At 43.5% G+C, this 14,673-nt stretch overlaps 1 protein-coding gene across 2 annotated transcripts in view; it reads right to left on the reverse strand.

Annotated features, from left to right (window-relative positions):
• Positions 1–1,360: 1,360 nt before the first annotated feature.
• sumf2 (sulfatase modifying factor 2) overlaps positions 1,361–14,673 on the reverse strand; it is a 60,684-nt gene continuing 47,371 nt past the window's right edge. For both annotated transcript variants that reach the window (XM_073053876.1, XM_073053877.1), the window contains exons 5-9: positions 9,351–9,501; positions 7,456–7,511; positions 5,713–5,797; positions 5,211–5,376; positions 1,361–4,186 (exon numbers count right to left, since the gene is read on the reverse strand). In XM_073053876.1, coding sequence (XP_072909977.1) covers positions 4,078–4,186; positions 5,211–5,376; positions 5,713–5,797; positions 7,456–7,511; positions 9,351–9,501 — 567 coding nt within the window. In that variant the 3' untranslated portion in view covers positions 1,361–4,077. The remainder of the gene's footprint in view (positions 4,187–5,210; positions 5,377–5,712; positions 5,798–7,455; positions 7,512–9,350; positions 9,502–14,673) is intronic.

Consider the following 14,673-nt stretch of genomic DNA (forward strand, 5'->3'; position numbering starts at 1 on the left):
ATTGAGTAAACCTTCATTGCAGAAATTAAAAAAGGACGGTGGTATATGGCTTTGCCAAATCTTAGACTGTACTACTGGGCAATTATTATTCAATATATTACCTGTTGGATTCATTATTCAGATATATGACTGTCCTTTATGGGTGGAATTAGAGAAAAACTCGGTGAAAGGGTACTCCTTGGTCTCTTTACTGGGAGTTCCTCTTCCTTTCCTGCTCTCTTGGTAGACAAGACCTTAATCCTATTATTAAACATACATTAAGAATTTGGTTTCAGTTTCGCAGATTTTTTGAATTAAATAATTTTGTCCTTTCTAGTAAAATATATCATAACTATTTTTTTCAAACCATCAATTTCAAATCAGGCTTTTTTTAAATTTGGAAAACCTTGCCACTTCTTAACTCAACACCTTTTAATCCTATGTCATCTCTTTCTAATGATTTAATATTATTTCTTATACACAGAGCCACACCACCCCCTCTGTCTACTAACCTATCTTTCTGATACACCGTATATCCTTGGACGTTCAGTTCCCAATGGCAACCATCCTTTAACAAAGTTTCAGAGATAGTCACAACGTCTTATTTGCCAGTCTGTAGCTGAATTTCAAGATCATCCATTTTATTCCTTATGCTGCATGCATTCAAACATAACATTTTCAGTCCAGTATTTGCTGCTTTTTGTTTTAACTGCACCACACCTCTATTGCTCTGTAACTCATGTCCTGCTTGTTCTAGCTATAATCTCTGTTGCACGCTATCTTTTATTTATTTCTGTTTACCCCTTATCACTTGGGCTCCCACCCCCCCCCCCCCCCGGCAAATTAGTTTAAACCCTACCTAACAGCTCTAGTAAATGTGCCCCCTAGGATATTGGATCCCTTTGAGTTCAGGTGTAACCTGTCCTTTTTGTACAGGTTGTGCCTCCCCCACAGGTTATTTTTAGTTCAGTTATGCTGTTGGGCATTTTATTTTCTGCAGATCTCCTTAAAATGCAAAGCAATACAAAATGTGTTCCTTTACCTAATTATATAAGCATATTTAATTTTTGCTCTTTAAAATAAAATGTTGTTTAAACTTGTTGAATTAGCCAGTAGGATTTGTCTTGTTAACATTTTGGCCAATAAGATGCCCACGAAAAGAACATGTAGCTATTTTATACAGAAAGCGCAGGTAGGAAGGCGTTTCAAGAAAGAATGGAGATGGACAACAAACATGGCTGAGGAACATGGTGAAACACTCACAGAAACAAACTGATAGAGATGTCGGACAATCCTCATGCAGACTATGGTCTCATGGAGAATCTGCAGAGAACTTTCAGCCAGCCAGCTAGCCAGCACACGATGGTAAAAGTTTGATGCCTTTTTCCTTTGATGTTGTGTGGAAATTTATTTATTTTGGTTTTTGCTTGGACCAGTCCTTCGGTGCAGAACTGCCTCAGTACCATGAGTAAACGAAGTGACACAAACAGGAACGATTACGTGCATGATATAGAGATATATATAAATAAAATGATGGGCCTTTTTCTTTATTTTGTTATAGTTTAAAATATTTTGTCAATATGATTTCACTCTATTTATAATGATGTGAGCTAAATTATTGCTTTCTGGAGAACACTAAATTTACACGGGGATGTTAGGATTCATACAGGTAGTTATCTTATTTTCCCTTGGAAGAAACACTCAAACTTTTATGATTTCTTGTGTTTACCCAAATAATATCTATCCTAGACCCGATTATTTACTGGAAATGGCCTTTTCATTGTTGTTCCTCATGCATTGTAGAGTAATGCTGCTGTTAGTTTGCATTCACAGTGATAGCTAACTCATTACAAGCCTATGGTGAGAGGGTTACAGGTGTAAATTCAAAGGAGATATGCAGGGCAAGTTTTGTTTTACTCAGAGTGGTGGGTGCCTAGAATGCACTATGTTTAGGTGGAAGAGATTAGTTTATTTAGATATCGTTAATTTAGTTAGTTTGCGTGACATCCAAGGGCCGGAGGGGCACTGTCCAGGGGTATGTATGAAGTGGTGTCCAAGAGTTGCCATCTGGCCATTTCTCTGACTGAAAATCTGTAACAAGTGGTTCACTACAGCAATCAGTGCTGGGCTCTATAGGGCACTAAAGGACCAAAAAGGCTTTTGGTCATGCACTTTGGTAGTAAAAATAAATGTGCAGACTGTTTTCTAAACAGGGAGAAAACCCAGGAATCTGAGATGCAGAGGGACTTCGGAGACCTTGTGCAGAACACACTGAAGGTTAACTTGCAGGTTGAGTCAATGGTGAGGAAGGCAAATGCCATGATAGCATTCAAGAGGTCTAGAATACAAGAGCAAGGATGTGATGCTGAGGCTTTATGAGACACTGGTGAGGCCTCACCTTGAGTATTGTGAGCAGTTTTGGACCCCTCATCTTAGAAAAGATGTGCTAGCATTGGAGAGGGTCCAGAGAAGGTTCACGAGGATGATTACAAGAATGAAAAGGTTATCATACAAGGAACATTTGATAGCTCTGAGTCTGTACTCACTAGAATCCAGAAGGATGAGGGGGGAATATCATTGAAATCTTTCGAATGTTGAAAGGCCTAGACTGAGTAGATGTGGAAAAGATGTTTCTTATGTGGGAAGAGTCTAGGACAAGAGGGCATAGCCTCTGGATAGAGGCGCGCCCATTTAAAACGGAGATACAGAGAAACTTCTTTAGCCAAAGGGTGGTGAATTTGTGAAATTTATTGCCAAATGCAGCTGTGGAGGCCAGGTCGTTGGGTGTATTTAAGGGACAGATTGATAGGTTCTTGATTGGACATGGCATCAAAGGTTACGGGGAGAAGGCTGGGAACTGGGGTTGAGGAGGAGAAAGAAGGATCAGCCATGATTGGAGGTCTGAGTGGACTCGAAAGACCAGATGGCCTAATTCTGCTCCTACGCCTTATGGTCTATATCACTACAGGGATCAGTGCTGGGCTTTGTTGTTCAGAATGTGTGAGGGTGATGGTCTGATTAGTAAATTTGCAGCCAACCTGAAAATTGTTATACTTGTAGATAGTGAGGACGGTTGTGCAAAGGTACATAGAACTGAGGTGGAGAGTGGCAGATGTAATGTAATGCAGACAAATGCAAGGTGATGCTCTTTTGGATTTTAAACTCTGGTAGAACACATGGTGTAAATGGCATGGATTTTAGGAACATTGGAAGTATTTGGGATGCTTCCCGAGAATGGTGACACAGGTGGACAGGGTAGTGAAAGAGGCATTTGGTATGCTTGCATTCATTGACTGTAACACTGAGTACATGTTGGGACATCGTGTTGCATCGGCCTTAGACTCTGGTTAGACTGCACTTGGAGTACTGTGTAAAGTTCCTGTCACTGCAGCTAAGGAAAAAATGCAGGAGAGATTCACCAGGAAGTTGCATGGAATACAGGGCTGTAGTTACAGGGGGCCATTGGACAGTCCGGCTAATCTCACTGTAATGTAGGAGGTGAGGGGTGATCTTATGGAGGTTTATAAAATCATTAGGGGCACAGAAGGATAATCTACAATTAGAGGGTACAGGTTCAAGGTTAAAGGGGAGAAATTTTAAAGAGATTTGAGGTTTTTCAACACAGTGTGATGAATGGTTGGAACAAGTTGCCAGACGAGATGTAGAGGCAAGCCCATTTTCAAAGTTTAAGAAGGTATTTGAACAGGTACTTGGATAGGAAAGGGGTAGAGAGATACAGGCTTAATGCAGGCAAATAAATAGGCATCATGGTTAGTGTGAAGTTAGTCACACGAGTCTGTTTTTGTGATGGTATGTAATGTGAGCTGTTCACAGGATAGTTTATTATGTGTCCACGAGAATAGCGAATTCAGTTTAGAGCCAAGAACGAATACATCTTCTGAAATACAACAATTTTTCCATATTTTGCTAAGTAAAATTTAATTTCCCTTTCCATTATTTTTTTTTAATATCCAAATTTTATCACTTACAAAAGAACTGCATTATCACGTTCCACATCTGTAACTTTCACTTTCAGTCTTGGTTAGATTGTTGTGAATATACAAAAATACACATTACTTTTGCACTTTTTCAATTCTGTCAGAGTTCAGTTTTATTTTTTTCTTTTTGTTTATGACGAGATGGAGCCAGACTTTTAGCACATCGAAATCCGAGATTATCGGAAGCCGAGTCCGCAGTATTTCCCATTCTGAAAACAAAGATGGAAATTAGTTTATAGCTATCATTTTAATGTTCTGCACACCGTAAGTCCAAAGGATCACAGAGAACAACCATCTACTGAGCTGGCACTGGATGAAATGATTTGTGTAGCCTGATCACCCATCTCACAAACATGCTGTCGGGAAGATGTGCTACTGTTTAAAAGCAGACTGCCCTTCAGTCTATGCAGTGACTGCACTTTAGCCCGTTTCAGAGAGACTGCAGATACTATTCCACCAAATATCCAAGACTTAATGCCAGCTGTCTCTCCTGGTGTATTACATCAGCCAAAATTTGACCTTTTTCACAAGATGAACCAAACCTCAGCATCTGTTCTCTCAGCTGGGCATATTTCAAATAAATGCAGAAGAAAATCACTTGTTCAGCATTCTCTCTTTCTCCTTACACTTGCACTCTGTCCACCATCAGCATAGTGCAGCCGCTGTCTGCACTGACTTCCTCAAAGACACGGTCCCAACCCACAACCTCTGCTGCCAGGAAGAACAAAGGCAGCTGGCACATGGCAATACCTTGCCTGAAAATCGTCACCTGGTTTGATCCCCCCCCCCCCCCCCTTGCCCTGCTGTCACCAGCAATGGTCAATGTGCTTTAATGGTCCTCCCAGCTCTGTACAGAAGCACCTTCACAAGACCCACCAGCTTTTCAAGGGCAATAATCCCCGGAAATCAATTAAAGGTCAGGAGCACATAGCACATGCTGAGCCCTGGATTTGACCAAAGTTCAAGATCTGGCTTCGTCTATGTGCTTTACTTCATGTCTGCAAAAAGAGCTTTTGAGTTGCCATTAGTTAAAGAAAAAAAAACAAAAAAGCCTGGGAGTTTCAAAGTACAAGAACAATTCAAAAGATTTTCAAACCATCCAATAGTGATCACACTGAGAAAAGATAAAGGATGCTTAGTGTTCATAGAATTGCACACATACCCAGCACTGGCAGGGCAACAGAGTGCAAAAGATCAATGTCAGAGCACTGTTTTATGGCAGTTGACTTTTACCTGCTCGTGACCCGTGCTTTATGATTAACCAATCCATCGACACTGTCGATCCACGAGGATCCACGCAGAGCATACATCTTCTGAGGTCCAACCTTTACCGATTGGCCTTTTCGGATGTACTCTGAGTCAGTCCATTCCCATACATTTCCCAGCATGTCATACAGGCCTGAGTGCAGAGCACAGAAGGTCCAAATTATACATCACTTTCAAACTTAGCACAGCCACCAAAATGTGAACTTCGTACAGGTATAAAAACACTTCATTTTAAAGAACATTTCAATAAACCACAACATCAGCACATTTAATTTAAACAGTTTTACATTTGAGGAATGGGAGGGGTATGTCAGGGACTAGGAAATACTGAAAGCAAGAGAACAATGCAAGGACATTACAGACAGTACAGGCCCTTTGGCCTCTGTACGGATGAGTAAAGATTTGTGATAACGTTCTTTTGTAAAGTTTGTAAAAATATTCCAGAGGCAGAGAGTAAATAGCACCTCACCATAGGGATTCTGTGGTGGAAAGGCATTTACTGGAGATGCACCGTGATAACCATCTTCTGCTGTGTCCTGATCTGGAAATTTTCCCTGTAGTAAATAGATTCAGAAAGAAAATTGGAAAGCACAAATGTGTGACACATGAGAAAACTATAAAGTCATTTTATGCATATGAACATTAAAAGTTAGTAAAAGCAAATACAGGGCAAGGGAAGAGATTGCTTTGATTCTGGCTGGAATTTTTTTAAAAAAGTCTTTGCAAGCCACAAGTTGGAAAACAGATGACTGGAAGAGGGATGATGTGGTCCTGCATTTAAAGAAAGGTAGCAGGGAAAAGTAGTTTAATTATGGAGCCCAATATCAGTAGTAAGGAAGTTAATGGATAACTTTTCTGCACAACAGGATTAATGATCTCTTGGAAAGCAGGATCTGATCAAAGGCAACCAACGTTGTCTGACCAATCTGACTGATTTTCTTCAGCAGATAACACAGAACCCCACTGTACACAGCCCCCGATACTCATCAATCCACCTCATTAAACCCACAGAATACTGAGGAACATCCATGCTAACCACATTCAAGTACCTGCTCCACTTGTGGAAATTTACTTTATTGCAGTAGCAAAGTGGCATTTTTGTCTGCAACAAAATGGAACCTGTATTGCAGCTTAGTGCTTTGCTAAAAGTGTTCGTGCAACACTATGCCAATGGAACCCGAGTCCTTGACAAACTGCAGACCAGCAATTGCGTTACTGGAAGAATGCCAATATAATGATTAAGCAAACAAAATGCGCTCTGACCTTCAACTGAGGCACAGTAGCAGTACCTGTGTATAAAGGAGTGACTATGCTGTCTTCCCTTACTGCCAGTAAAATACACTCATTTATGATTGATCCACTGAGTTAACTGTTGTTTGTTATAAGATGTAGCAAATAGGTGCTTGACACTCTGAACCACTTTCAACAACTGCTCACCACTAACAGTAGATCGGTCAGCCATAGTTACTCAGCATGTGCTTTTCTCCTTCGAGTCCTCTTGAGCCCAAGAACCTTCAGTAACCAGTGCAGCATTATGTGGGGAACTAGGAGGCAACTCACTTTGGTTGTAAGAACAAGGAATCAGAAGTAATGGCTCCAGGAATTTTGAGATTTGGACATTTTTAGTGGATGAAACACAAAAGGGTAATACGCTAATACAAAAAATGATTAGGACAGTAAATAGTTAAGTTTTTTTTTGCAGGTGTATTATGATTCAAGGAGAAGTATGAGTCAAACTGGTGGCCTTAACTTGTTCAGGGTTTCAATGAGATGGTATCTGGAATACAGTTCTGATCTTCAGGCAGGTGAAACTACCAAGATTCATTACAATCCCTCCAGGAGCAAACAGAAAGAGTCTAAGTATATTCAGGAATTTTGAAGAATGAGAAGCATGAGAACTAGGATTGCGAATGGGATTGACAGCACACTACAGTTGTCTGCTACTGACTCCCAGTCTAAGATTTGCTGTATGTTCAATGGTCAAACAGTCTGACATTATTCATTATCTGAACAAGCGTATGAGAATTGCAACCTGGGCAAGAGACTCAAGTTGTTGTATGCCAGCTTGAGTCATCAGCTCCAGGGGTGAGGTAGACATCACACTCCCTGCACCAGGAACTATCCATAATGACCTTTAATGCTCAATACTCTACGGATAACACACAGAATTTTCTCAGGTTCTAATTACAGTCAATATCACTCAAAATAATACCTGCCAAAGATTTGTGCGATTAGGCTGAAACTTGTTCCCCCATGGATATATTCTACCTGAAAACAAAGATGAAAGAAATATAATTTTTCAATTACAGAGCAAAGTGTATGGCCTAGAAATTCACATGCTTCTACTGAAGAGTTAAACTACACTGCAGGCATTAAATGCTGGAGGATCGCAATGGGTATCCTGCAACAATGCAAGTGGACCATTTTCCTGAATACTGCCATATATGGTGACCAGAGCGCTGCTGAGAAGTGCAAAGGAATAGCATACAGCTGCTCACACTGAATCAGCCAAGTGCCCACATCAAACTCCAGCCGTTCCAAACAACAAGGTTCCTGCAGGTTAAATAGGGGAGAAGAGGGTGGAGGATGGGATTTTGAAAGGGACAGAAAGAGGTAGGTAGAGGCAAGAAGTGGGGGAGAGGGGGACAGGGAAGGGGAGGGGCAAGGGGAGAGGGGAGTGGGCAGGGGAGAAATCCAGTACGGGTCATCAATCAGTGACATAGATTTAAGCGAATGGGCTGAGTGACTGTGGTCTGGGTCGGACAGCATGAGAGATTGTGCAGAACATTGTGTTCCTGATGGGAGTGCTGCAGATTTACATATTCTCCCTGGGACCATTTGGGTTTCCTCCAGCTGTTCCAGTTTCCTCACACAACCCATGAACTGGTCCTTATGCAGATAAATGGAAAACGAATCAAAGGGAATTTGATGCAATATGAGAGAGAATAGGTTGCAGGACTGTAGGAAAAATAAAGAGAAAAGACTTGCCACTGACTTGGTGGGCCAAATTCTTTCTTATTGTAATAAGAAAAAATGCTTTCAAATAGGCAGCTCTGGGATAAATGAAGCTTTCCATGCTGTACAATTCCATGATTGCCAGGTGGGAAATATTAACACCATTACATGTATTCTCAATTGAGGAAAATCATTTCAAGATTAGTAAACTTGTGCACACAGTCCAATCTCCTCTATATCGGGAAAGCCCACATCAGACTGCAACAGCTCTGGAGAAAGGCTGCAGACATGACTGTGTTTCAGATGGCAGCCACTTTAATTCTCCACTCCACTGACCTCTCAACCTTTCCAGCAGAGGTCAAGACCAACACCACATCTTTTAACCCACCATATCACAAGCTGCTGGACTACAAATTGGGCAATTTCTTACAATCATCATTCCAGCTTTGTGCCTCACCCTTCCAACATTTATACTGTTTTAAAAGATTATTTTCTGCTGGCAATTTCACACATTCATTTAAAGCAAACTCCTGCCATTGGTAGTAAATATCCATTGATTGTTCTAAAGATCTAAAGTTCTAAAGTAAAATAGAGGGCTATAGGTAAGCCTAGTAATTTCTAAGGTAGAGACATGTTCGGTACAACTTTGTGGGCCGAAGGGCCTGTATTGTGCTGTAGGTTTTCTATGTTTCTATCTTTCATCAACCTGAAACATTAGTTCTCTCTCTCCACAGTTCTCCTGCCCTGCTGAATTCTTCAGCCTGTTCTGTTTTTATTTCATATATTTATTTCTTTTCTTTCACATCTCCTCCATGTCTTTTCTCATTCTTTAACCTAGTGGGCACTCACTTTCACAAAGCCTTCATTTCATTTCTACACTCGTCAACTCCATCATAAACCATCCCTCTTGTCCTACCACCCACTTCCTTTGTCAGCAACTTAAAACCTGGTTCCAATGGAAGGCCTTTGATTTGAAACCTTAGCGCTTTTTTTTAAACCCAAAATATACTGTGGGAACTGCTGAGTTTTCCAGCAGTTCCTGTTTATTTCAGATTTATTTTTGATTGCACTGTCAACTGCTTAACAAAGTTTCTGATGAAATCAAACATGCTGTTGAAAATTAAACCTAGCGTCAGTGCTGTGAGTTCCTACCTTCCAGACCTCCCCGAGCAGCAAACTCCCACTCTTCTTCTGTGGGCAATCGCATCCCCTTCCACTGGCAATACACTGTGGCGTCGGTCCAACTCACCTGCACCACTGGGTACTCCAGCTTATCTTTAATTCCAGAGCCAGGTCCTGCTGGCTAAAAATTATTGTAATACCGCTTGATTATTCACAAGGACAATTATGGTAAAGTCACAGAACACTTCATTAATGTACAATTTAAATTATACATTCATAAAACCAAAGTTGTACCATAAACTACTTCATTCCATTCCTGTGCATCCTTACAGCACCTTAACTGGGACATCTAAGCTATCTCTATCCCAGTAGTTATTTCAGCCTCCCTGCAGTCACCTTGCAGTCTGTGTGTTAGGATTACAGCCGAGTATTTGCTTCTGATTGGCAGAGCTAATACTTACAACACAAGCTACCTAATTCCTTGAGACAGCCATCAACCCTCAAAATTATTTTTATTCCTCTAATTCGCCATGCCTCACTGGCAGGAAAACATTTGTTGCCCCTTCTGTCCGTGAGATAAAGGTTTGCCTCCACTGAGGGACATGGATATTACCTGGATTTCTAAGATGCACAGCTTATTTACTACTAATCAGTCAATTAATCAGAACATTGACTGGTTCTCACTGTGTAAGGGAATGAACCATTTCATCTTCTACACTAGTGGTCACCAACCTTTTTAAGCCCAAGATCCCCTACCTTGGCCTTAGTGAAGGCAAGATCCGACTCCAAATCTATTAGTTACACACATGCGCACCAGGCAGAAAAGACCGGAAATAAAACCCCACAACCCGGAAGCAGAAATAGTGTATAAACACCAGGGATCACCACCCTTTTTTTTGCACCGCAGACCGGTTTAATATTGACAATATTCTTGCGGACCGGCCGACGGGGGGGTGGGGGGGGTGGGTGTTAAACGCAACGGGAATACAGTGATACTCGAAGGGGGTTCCTTATGTCCAGTCAATTCTGCAATCTAGTTGACGTGGCTCTCAGCTGCTGTCCCGTTTGCTCACGTTTTTTTCAGCTGGAAAAAACTCAACAGGTTTGTCTTTCAATGCGGGGTGCTTGGACTCAAGGTACCGAAGCAGTTTTGAGGGCTTCATTGCCTCATTAGACAACCTCCAGGCCCGAGCTCCAGCCTCCCACCCGCTTGCCCGCCGCCTTGGCCAGGTGCGGCTGTTCCCGTACCGGGGCCGCGGCGGTCGCAGTCCAGAGACAGCGACTGACCGAGCAAGGAGTGCGTTAGGACGCGTGCCCGCCCCCCCTTGTAGGATCTATCGGCCGACAAAAGTTTGTTTCAGTAGATCGCAGCGAGGTAGCTGCTCTGCTGCTTATGAAACCCTGAGCCTGAATGAGGTCTGTGAATATTTTAGCACCGGGTTCCCCACGAACATTCGGAGTACTAAACAGGTTCAGAGGCAGTGCCCGTCTGTCCGCGCTCCGGGCCGGTAGCATCGGCACTTCCCGCCAGCCGGTTACCCAAGGCCAACCAGTGATCCCTGGCGTGCTTGGCTAATGACCTCGCGTGTATTCAAGTTCAACAGTGGGCGTGACAGGGAATGAGGAAAGGTGCAGCTGACTCATATCGTTTCCTCCGGCCCGGTGGTTGGGGACCAGTGAAGTACACTGTGTAGTGCGGGGGAGCGACACGCATGCACACTGGGCAGAAAGAATGGAACTAAAACCCTGCAACCCAGAAACAATCTCTCAACAGTATTTGTGTATTTATTTTTCTTTTTTTTGGGGGATCTACTGGGAAAGTCTCCAAGATCGACGGGTTGGCGACCACTATTCTACACTGATAATGGGAACAAACAATTGCTCATTAATGTAAGAGATTGACTGGTTCTCACTGTGCAAGGGAATTAACCATTTCATCTACTACGCTGAAAATGGAAACAAACAATGGCTCATTAATGATTGTCACTTCTAACGATGCAATGAAAGGAAGAACATTGATAAAGGAGCTAAAGTGTTTTTCCCCCTCCCAAGTTCATTTATAGGATAAAGGCAGCATTTACCATCCTTTTATAAGGTGGTGATTGATTGAACCACTGCAGTCCTTCTGATAAAGATACACCAACAGTTTTGTTGGGGAAGGACAATTGATAATGAAAGACTGGGAAAAGTTATCCTAGTTGGCAGGGTGTGTGTAGGAGGGGAAACTTGTGGGTGGTGGTGTCCCCTGGTGTCCTTTTGCTTGTTGGTGATGAAGATCATGGTCTGGGAGTTGCTGTCAGGGAAGCTTTGCCAAGTAACTGTAGTGCATTTTGCACAAGGTACACCCTGCAGCCAATGTGACGCCATGCTGGAGGGAATTAAGTTTTACTGAGATGGCGGAGATTCAGTCAAGCAGGGTGTTTCATCCAGACAAGGTGGATATTCTTTCAGGCTCTTGATTTTTGCCTTGTACATGGTGAAAAGAATTTGGAGTCAAAATATGAAGCTTTTATGGTCCTGATATTGATGTAATTAATTTAGTCTTTTCCCGGGGTGGGAGTCTAAAATTATAAGTTTTCCACATATGGAATGAGCTGCCAGTGGTAGTGGTAGAGACAGCTACATTTACAACATTAAAAAAGATATTTAGGTGGGTACAGGGATAGGATACATAATGAAGGGCAAATGGAAATAGCTCAGGCAGACATCAGGCACTGACGCTGTGCCAAAGGTGCTGTACAATTCACTGACTCTTAGGGTTAAACTCCCAGCTTTCAATCTCCCTGGAACTCCCTCCACATCAGTAGCAATTCCAGACTAAACCTGAAATCTCAGTAACTGTGGCAGGGTTTAAAAACCTGCAAAGCAAAACCAAACAACATTAAATGACAGCAACAAACACAAAATACTGGAGGAATTCAGCAGGCCAGGCAGCATCAATGGATAAAAGCAAATTCGATGTTTTGGGCCGAAACCCTTTGGCAGGACTGAAGGAAAAAAGTTGAGGAGTAGATTTGAAAGGTGGGGGAGGGGAGAGAGAAACACCAGTCATTAGGTGAAACTTGGAGGGGGAGGGATGAATCAAAGAGCTAGGAAGTTGATTGGTGAAAGAGACAGAAGGCCATGGAAGGAAAAAAAGGGGGGGTAAACACCAGAGGGAGATGGTGGGTGGGCAAGGAGAGAAAATAAAAGAGGGAAAAAGGGATGGGAAATGGTGAAGAGGGGCCTAGGCATTGCTGGAAGTTTGAGAAATTGATGTTTGTGCCATCGGGTTGGAGGCTACCCAAATGGAATATAAGGTGACGTTCCTCCAACGTAAGCGTGGCCTTATCACGACTGTGGAGGAGGCCATGGATGGACATATCGGAATGGGAATGGGAAGTGGAATTAAAATGGGTGGCCACTGGGAGATTCCACTTCTTCTGGCGGACGGAGCATAGGTGCTTGGCGAAGCGGTCTCCCAATCTACATCGGGTCTCACCAATCTACATCGGGTCTCACCAATCTACATCGGGTCTCACCAATCTACATCGGGTCTCACCAATCTACATCGGGTCTCCCCAATCTACATCGGGTCTCACCAATCTACATCGGGTCTCACCAATCTACATCGGGTCTCACCAATCTACATCGGGTCTCCCAGTCTACATCGGGTCTCACCAATCTACATCGGGTCTCCCAGTCTACATCGGGTCTCCCCAATCTACATCGGGTCTCACCAATCTACATCGGGTCTCACCAATCTACATCAGGTCTCACCAATCTACATCGGGTCTCACCAATCTACATCGGGTCTCCCAGTCTACATCGGGTCTCCCAGTCTACATCGGGTCTCACCAATCTACATCGGGTCTCCCAGTCTACATCGGGTCTCACCAATCTACATCGGGTCTCCCAGTCTACATCGGGTCTCCCCAATCTACATCGGGTCTCACCAATCTACATCGGGTCTCACCAATCTACATCGGGTCTCACCAATCTACATCGGGTCTCCCCAATCTACATCGGGTCTCACCAATCTACATCGGGTCTCACCAATCTACATCGGGTCTCACCAATCTACATCGGGTCTCACCAATCTACATCGGGTCTCACCAATCTACATCGGGTCTCCCCAATCTACATCGGGTCTCACCAATCTACATCGGGTCTCACCAATCTACATCGGGTCTCACCAATCTACATCGGGTCTCCCAGTCTACATCGGGTCTCCCAGTCTACATCGGGTCTCACCAATCTACATCGGGTCTCCCAGTCTACATCGGGTCTCACCAATCTACATCGGGTCTCCCAATCTACATCGGGTCTCACCAATCTACATCGGGTCTCACCAATCTACATCGGGTCTCACCAATCTACATCGGGTCTCCCAGTCTACATCGGGTCTCCCAGTCTACATCGGGTCTCACCAATCTACATCGGGTCTCACCAATCTACATCGGGTCTCCCAGTCTACATCGGGTCTCACCAATCTACATCGGGTCTCCCAATCTACATCGGGTCTCACCAATCTACATCGGGTCTCACCAATCTACATCGGGTCTCCCAATCTACATCGGGTCTCCCAATCTACATCGGGTCTCCCAATCTACATCGGGTCTCCCAATCTACATCGGGTCTCCCAATCTACATCGGGTCTCACCAATATACAGGAGGCTTCACCGGGAGCACTGAACACAGTAAATGACCCCAACACCACTGAAGTGTTGCCTCACCTGGAAGGACTGTTTGGGGCCCTGAATGATAGTGAGGGAGGAAGTATAGGGGCAAGTGTAGCACTTGTTCCGCTTGCAAGACTAAGTGCCAAGAGGGAGATCAGTGGGGAGGGACAAATGGACAAGGGAGTCACGTAGGAAGCGATCCCTGAAGAAAGCAGAATGTGGGGGGGTGAGAAAAGATGTGTTTGGTGGTGGGATCCATATGGAGGTGGCAGAAGTTTTGAAAATTATGTGCTGGATATGGAGGCTGGTGTGGTGGTAGGTGAAGATGAGAGGAACCCTATCCCTGGTATATTGGTGAGACTGCTTCACCGAGTATCTACACTCTGTCCACCAGAACAATCAGGATCTCCCACAGCCTACCCATTTTATTCCATTTCCCCCTCCCATTCCAATAAGTCCAACCATGGCTTCCTCTACTGTCATGAAAAGGCCACATTTAGATTGGAGGAACACCACCTTATATTCCATTTGGGTAGCCTCCAACCTAATGGCACGAACATTGATTTTTCAAACTTCCAGTAATGCCCCCTGCCCTTCGCCATTTCCCATCTCCTTGCCCCTCTCTCATGTTATCTCCTTGCCCATCCATCACCTTCCTACGGTCTTACCCCACCCCCCCCTTTATCTTTCTT

The sequence above is a fragment of the Hemitrygon akajei genome, chromosome 8, assembly GCF_048418815.1.
Source record: "Hemitrygon akajei chromosome 8, sHemAka1.3, whole genome shotgun sequence".
Taxonomy (NCBI): domain Eukaryota; kingdom Metazoa; phylum Chordata; class Chondrichthyes; order Myliobatiformes; family Dasyatidae; genus Hemitrygon; species Hemitrygon akajei.